At 44.3% G+C, this 7,949-nt stretch overlaps 1 protein-coding gene across 1 annotated transcript; it reads right to left on the bottom strand.

The window, feature by feature from the left end:
- Positions 1-648: 648 nt before the first annotated feature.
- Positions 649-6,519, bottom strand: LOC103636319 (BTB/POZ domain-containing protein). The gene is made up of 13 exons (XM_008658671.4): positions 6,076-6,519; positions 5,028-5,211; positions 4,863-4,931; positions 4,651-4,749; positions 3,640-3,719; positions 3,326-3,554; positions 2,771-3,169; positions 2,033-2,682; positions 1,565-1,649; positions 1,428-1,479; positions 1,271-1,320; positions 1,147-1,194; positions 649-1,061 (listed from the first exon to the last, which is right to left on the bottom strand). The coding sequence occupies exons 1-13, from the start codon at positions 6,345-6,347 to the stop codon at positions 885-887; spliced, it is 2,394 nt and encodes a 797-aa protein (XP_008656893.1). The 5' UTR covers positions 6,348-6,519; the 3' UTR covers positions 649-884.
- Positions 6,520-7,949: the final 1,430 nt, after the last annotated feature.

The following is a 7,949-nucleotide window of genomic DNA, read 5'->3' on the forward strand; positions in this document are numbered from 1 at the left end:
CCTTGAGTTTTTTTATGATCGGCATTGCCGCATTGGTAGGAGGAAAATCATGTCCTCCTCATTGGTTCCTCGGGTCCTCGCACCCCAAAAAAAAAAGATCCTGATTGGCTCGTGCAAGAGACCTGTCTTCTGTTTGAATTTCCTCCTGCAGCTTCGAGGTTCTAGGCCACAATTGTCAACACAACAAGGCCACGAGTCAGTAAAATAGGGGAACGGCAATTCGGCATGTTAATTATACTTTCTTGTGAAGTATGCGCCCTTAGTTCAACCTTTCTATGCTTTCTTTTTGTACGTGAACTCAGTGCTAGTAGCGGTCACACTCCGCAGAATTGCTGCAAAACTGCAATGATCAACATGATTTTCATTTTAAACAACCCAGCAGCTGCGTCCAGACGGGCCCAAATCCAAAGTTGAAGGTTCCCCTACATATGACTACATCGGTTCTCGAATATTTATCACCTGCGGTAGTTCATTTTTGAACTAAAATGTGATAAATAAAAAAACGAAAGGAATATTCTTTCCATCCCAAAATATAATTCGTTTTAAACTAATTACACATTCATTAAATAATACATAAATATATTCTTTCCGTCACAAAATATAATTCCTTTTAGACTAATTACACATTCATTAAATAATACATAAATATAGTTTGCATATATATTTATATTTATTATCATTTAAATGAACTTAGACAGAAAAAATAGGCTGAAAAGAACTATATTTTAGGACGGAGTGAGCATCAAACAACGAACCACTATACAGTAATACACAATTACAGAGAACGAATACATGACGGATTGAGTTCTTGCAGGTACCAACTACACAAACTGCCGTGGTGTCACCATCCTTGCAAGCAAGCAGTTGTTTTCTACAACTCAAGTTTAGACGAGCTGGACCACTGCAGCAATTCGCAGGGCACCACCCTGGAGAAGATCTGCAAGCTCATCAAACAGTATAGCAGTGCGCCAACCCCAGCCCTTTGGGGCTTTCGGCAGCAGCGTCCCAGCCTGCTTCAGGCATCCAAATACCATGACCTCCCTCTTTGATGGACAGATGAGCTAACAGCAGCAAACAAATTTGGCAAATTAGGCCAGACAAAGCACCTCAGTGAAACGACAAGTAAATGAAAAACATATATAGTACCTGATAGCGCGCAGTGACCTTTTCCCGGGGGTCGACGTACAAGTGAGCCTGAAAAGTACAGGTATTATTATCACTTAAGTTGAACACAATGTTTTCTGACAAGGGTATTCAGCAAATCACTCACCTTCCTCAAGGGATCTAACAACTCAGCCTTGCGCCGGTGGAGAAAAAGTCCTACATTGAAAGTTAAATCGGTACATGGCATATCGTAATATTTGAATGTTCTTGTCACAGCAAGAAGAAAGCATATGAGAACATGATAAAGAAAACAAAAATAATACCAAGAGTGCGTCGCCCATGAGGATCCTCATCATTGAATGCCTGGACACTCACCTGGGCATGTGTATACCAATTACTTTGCTGGATTTTGGCCATTATAAATATGGATACATTAAGGAGTAAGGGCAACAATGCTAACCTTCCATAGAGAGCCTGCATAAAACACTTCAGTCGAATGTTTCACATGACCATCAGCAAGCCTGTGCACATCATCGAACTCAACCCTGTGAGCAAAAAAAAAAAGCTGGTCAAGCCATGTCAGAAACAAGAAAGCAATGTGCACAACAAATTCTAAACCATTACTATTATACCTAAATATGACAAAAAGAACAAAAACAAACAGCAGAACATTTCTTGGTTAGCTAGCCTTATATTTTTGCAAGAAATTTTATTTTATTTTCTTATTTCTGTCATGGCAGGTTATCAACAAGTCAGCAACTCCAATTGGTATTCTAGAAGTAAACTATCCCCAGACATTTAAACGATTCATGAGATAAATAGGACGTTCTAGAAAATGGAAGAAATAACAAGTCAGATTTTCCCTGGAACACCGCCCAATGTAGTACTCATTGATGCCAGAAGTGTAGAAACAGAAAAGTAATCTTACCCAAAGCGGAAAGGAGGAAAATGGCTAAGAGGTGTTTTCATGTCTAATGATATAGTTGCATCCTCTGCAGTTTCCCAGTCATGCTCCTTTGACTCCTGCATCTGGACAGAAGAACCACCGGGAGTGGAAACAGATGCAACACTGTGATATCTTGTCTGCATCCCTGTCTCAAATAGACTTTCAGCCTGTGGATGGGCAGCACTGTTTTCTTGGCTAAGGTTAACCAATGCAGTCAGACCATCTGCTGAAATATCTCCATTGCGGTCAATTCTAGGTTCTGATTCATCATTGGCAAATTGCTGGGCATTTCTTGAACCGAGCCCGTAAGGGACACGTGAGAAGACGTAACGTGTAGGAGCCCAGGCTGCACCAGGCACATTTGAGTTCCCTCTCCCAATACCGGCAAGGCCATCAACTGCTCCTCTTACGTTAACACGGACAGGCCCAAGTACACCATTCCCATCGCCCTGGGCATCCGCAAGGTAGACATTACCTATGGTGCCGGAAACACTGCTCCGGTCATGTTCCTGCCTGTAGTGGTGTGTATGTGAGCTCACATATGCTTGCTTGCAAGCACAAGAATTATTCGTAAGGCAACAGTTCCTGCAAGTGTCAGCAACTATCGCTTGCACCCTGTGACACAGAAGCATCTACAATAACAAAGCATCAAGGTTTTATAAACACTCTTAAAAGGAACAAAGTACCACAAGGCAGGGAGTAGTTTAAAACTTTAAATACCTGTAGCCATAGACCATCATTGACAGCTTTGCAAGGGAATCCAAATTCTTCGAGTTGCTTTCGCACACTTAGCAGCGCATCAAAGGACATATTGCAGTAGAGAAGAGAACCCCTCTCAAATATATTCATAAAAGTGTTGTATTCATCAGTAGATAGGCAAGAACTTCCTCTAATGCATCTAACTTGCCGCCGTCCTATAACCCTACCACCCCAAAGTGGTGCATTGGGCCTTCCCCACTCAGTAGGAACAACACCACTACTGAAAGTTCTTGAGAAATAATTATTTGCAGTTTGCTCACTAGAAAGCCAGTTATTTTCATTAAATTGATATGAAGTGCTTTCTCCAGATGGTCCTCCAGTAGAACAATCATTCTCCATTCTCTTAGGAGCTTCACCATTCTAAATTTCAGAAAAACAGTAGTATTAATGTAGTTGCCATGCTTCATGTTAAAAAAAAAATTATTTCATAAGACAAGGAAAATACATAGCATATTGAACAAAAGTAGAGATTGAGTGTCATCTCAGCTGTGCAGATATGATATTCCATGGAATTACCATATCTGAAATAGCAATAATGTTATGGGGAATTTCATTCCCCGAGTTATCATGCAACTTCAAGTTCTGCAGTTTAGAGTCCATTAACAGTTCCTCCCCAGATTCGTTCATTGGAGCCTTCCCCTTCCTCATGGATCGATCAGCACTTGGTAAGCTTGTTTCATTCCCACTAACTTGTATCTCACACGTAGTAACCTTTGCAAGTAGAGTAAACAATGCTAGTTCAAACCTTCAAGTACCAAGATAAGATGTTGTCACAAAAGGGCTTGTAGTGTCATTGAACAGACAAAAAAACACAAAGTGACAAAACTAACCTTTTCTCCTCGTTAGGTACCCACAATTCATCAGATGTAAGGAGGGCATGCAAAGTCTGTGAAGAAAGCTTTGGTAGAACCTTTCAAGAACAAAATAAAAAATAATATTGTGAATAACCAAAAGCCTCCGCTTATTCAAAACTTCAAATATAACATAGAATGTATATTAAACAACACATCCTCAGATGTAAGTACTTATGTTGATGAAAATAAAAAAACCAAACATATTCATATAATTCAAGTATTGAACATAGAATAGTTTCTCAGCATTTTTTCGTACACACCAAAGTACCTAACAGCCATACTATCCCCGTTCACAACAATAATCACCATGTACTTGATTCAAATACCGAAATAAATAGTCAACTAATTCATGCAGTGAAAGATATTGCTCAAATTAAGGCATAGGTGATAAGGTCTATTAATAAATGAGCTCTATCAATATCTAATACTACCTCCGTTCTCGAATATTTGTCGTCCGCTAGTTCATTTTAAACTAAAAAAAACTCGGCCGGGGAGGGAAAGACTGCCCTCCCGGTATTATATTAAGAAGAGACCGAAATAATGGTCCCGGCCGAGAAAATCCCCGAACCCTGACCCCCCATCACTAACGGACCGGCGTCAACTGTCCACTCTACAACGGTCTAACCGGAGGGTGGCGCACAGGACATCGTAACCCGAGAGCGGATGGGGCACAACGAGGGGATTTTTTTAACCAAGCCTGAAAATTCGCTTCCGAGGGGAATCGAACCCAGGACTTAGAGGTGCTACTCGGAAGTCCTTAACCACTAGGCTAGAGACCCTTTTTTTGAACTAAGCCACGACAAATAAAAAAGAACAGGGGGAGTAAGGAAACCTTTCAATTCACATGCAATCATAAATGAGCGATGTAAGAGGTAACAGTAAACAATTCTAAAAACCAAGAAAGAAAATCTCTGTAAAGATTGCAGGGCATTTCAACCAACACAATTACACCATTTAATCAGATAAAGTCCTATAAATCATATGTACCTCTCGCAATTCCAGTGTGGCACTTTGACAAAGATAACCCCAGCAAGCATTCCTGACACGCTCTCCATGGCTACCATAATCTTGACTCTCAGCAAACAACTACTAGCAACAACAAAAAATTGAAACCAACAAAAAATGATCAAGGAGAATAATGTGGATATTTTAGTGCTCAATAAATCTGATCTGACTCAACATAGTAGTATTGAACTTACCTGATATTGTAAAAAGTTCGATGTCCAAAGCTCAGAAATAATAAAATCTGTACATATCGTGCACAAGTCCTACAATTGAACATATCATATGTGAGACAAAATAATACAGCACGACGAGGCACAAAGGAAAATTATAAATAAATGATTAAAATGGGACAAGTAGACCTGAAGATCCAGAAATGATGCAGCTGCAAGAACCCGGAATGCATTGTTATCATTAAGCTTGGGGGCTTGCCCATAAAGATATGCAAGCGCAATTGCAATTGCTTCTGAATCAACATTGGCATCATCTATGTGCAAAACCACTGTGGGTGCTCCCGCCTCTCTCCAAGGACCATGTAGCATATTCCTTCCAGTCATCATTATACATAAGTTGTTAATAATTTTACTTATTTTAATATACATGAAAATTCTACGTGGTAGTAGGGAACTGATGTAAGAAAACAGCAAAAGGTAAAAGTTTGGTTGCAGAAAGAGAGCGACTTCTGTGCTGACAGACAAACACACAGAGAATGGATTAGGCAATCAATGTTGGATACTTCTATCATAATTATATACAAGTTTACATTTGTTTGGCCAAGTGATAAGTAAGCAATGCATATCCATGGCAACTACAAGAGCAGAGCACCAAAGTCCAATTCAAGTACCAAGCAAAGATGCAAGGACCATAACCATTATGAATTCATTTTTCATGTGCCAAGCTATTGGTTGATGGCTATACCTCCATCCACAAATTCTGGCCTTGGAATCTCAACAGAAAAATTATGTAGTGGGTAGTTCCCGACTTTTATTAGACCAATTTTAGCTTCAGTCATGATTCGTGGCATAGATGGAAATCTGAAAGTCATAGAGAAAACTAGACATCGAAGGATGCACTATGATATATAGAGTAAATGAAGATCTAACATATTCTGTAAGAGGGTAAGATCTTAATTGGCATGCTAATTGCAGGCTGTAACTTTTTGCTGACAAAAAGAGACCAGAATCCTAATCACTTGGTAAGGATACACTAAACATTTTAATAGGGATCAAAGCGCATGGAAATTTCACAGGAGAGAGATGGAGACGTCTCAACCAAGACAAAAATGTCCATATAGAAATCCAATTAATAAGTACTATGAGAAGTTGCAGACGATCAGACCGCAGTAGGCACTTCAATCCCCAAGGAATCGAAGGCGGCGAGAGCGCCAAGGTTCAGCATTCTAAAGCTCACCTGAAATAGGCGCTACGAGAGAGGATGAGGCGATGGAGGCGGTAGGTGGCGCCCGCGGCCTCCACGACGAGGTCGGAGAAGGCCCCCAACCCGAACCCCTCCGCCTGGACGTGGTCACAGAGCGCGGCGAGGTTGCAGTCTACCGGCCGGAGCTCCGCCGCCGCGACCGCCACGTCGTACGGCCGCGGACCCGCCGGGGCAGTGGGCAGGGGAACCGCCGGCGCGGCCCTCTCCTCCGCTGCCTGTGGGTGCGGTTGCGGCGGGGCGGCCATCGGGCCTCGGGCTACGGTTTTAGCGGAGGCGCGCGACACGCCGCGTCCGCGTGTCGGTGGAATGGGAGTGATGAGGCGGGGCAGAGTCAGGAGAGGCCAGAGAGTCGGGAGGTAGAAGAAAGGCGAAAAATGATGATTGCTCGGATTCGGGTAATGTGCTGCGATCTACAGTTAGCCAACGCCCAACAGTGTGTTCCCTTCATATTAAAAGCATGGTTTTAAATGGCAAAAAAAAAACGATGAGAAAAACGCATCGTTCGTTGAACATTTGTGAAATTACATCGAAAGAAAGTATCATACCACTCACAACACTAGTCCACACTCCACAGCCGATGGACAAAAATTGAAGTAAAGAAAGAAAGTGGACTTTCTTCCTAAAAAAAAACATGTAGCCTTCATCTGCTTTGTGTGTGTGTGTGTGGGGGGGGGGGGGACTGTTTCTAGCAAAATAAAAGGAAACTGTAAAGGAATGGAAGGTGTTCATCGAGTAAACAGTGCAGCTGCAAGCAGTGCAAAAACGTCTAGAGGTCCAGAAGACGACGACCGTCAGTGAGATTCAGATGCAGCGGGCGAGGAGGCCGCAAACGACCACGAGCCCGACAAGGAGCAGGCGGTCTGCGTGCGCTGAAGCGCCGCCCACTGTGACTGTGAGGCTGAGGACGTCTTCTCCCAGCGCCACCCCTGCCTCCGTCTGCTTCCGCTTCGTCTCCGCCACGACCTCGCCGTCGGGGCCGCTGATCCTGAACTCCGACTTGCGCGGCGCGCCGTCGATCCTGTAGACGACGTCCCCGCCGACGACGCAGGCCGTCGCCACAGCCCCGCCAGCGCCACCGTTCTGCTCCTGCTGCCCTCCTTTCTTCATCTTCTTCTTCAGGATCCGGTGGGGCGCCTTCCGGACGCTGAACCATGGCCTGGCGGAGCCCTCCTGCCCCAGGCCTGCCGCCGGCGCAGTGCCGGCGGAACCGTAAGAGTAGCCCGTCCATGTCTCGACCGCCGCGAAGCTCTGCAGGGAGGGAGAGAACGAGTGTTAGTGTTAGGCTGTTAGCTACGTTCGTCGTCAGAGAAGGACGGAAAACAATACAGCAATGCGTGCGTTCACCTTCTTGAGCAGCTTGAGCAGCGTCCTGCCGTCACTGTCCATGACGTACACCTCGCGGCTGCGGCTGCAGGCGTAGTTGTCGACGCGGTAGGCCACGCGGCCGTCCTCCCCGTAGACGGTGCACCCGTGCCCGCTCAGCACCAGCGACTTCATCCACACCGTGTACACCTGCTGCTGCTGCTGCTGCTTCCCGGCAGCCGCAGCCGGATCAGTAGCGGCGCGTGGGTGGAGGTGACCGGAGAGCGGCTGGATCCTACTGACTGCCATTGATTTCTTCTTCTCAACTTGTGACGATCATCTGCTGGCTGGTGCATTCATTTATACGCACCATGCCTGCATTTCGGATGTTATCTCTAAGATACGAATTATTAACTGGGTTCTCTGCTCGATCAGCTCTCTCCTCCCACAGTTTTCCTTTTAAGAAAAAGGTGGGTACACTCTTGGTTCTGCATGCAATGTTCACGAGGTCAAATCCGAGGGGAAAAAATTTTAAAAAAAATGTT

The sequence above is a fragment of the Zea mays genome, chromosome 8, assembly GCF_902167145.1.
Source record: "Zea mays cultivar B73 chromosome 8, Zm-B73-REFERENCE-NAM-5.0, whole genome shotgun sequence".
NCBI lineage: Eukaryota > Viridiplantae > Streptophyta > Magnoliopsida > Poales > Poaceae > Zea > Zea mays.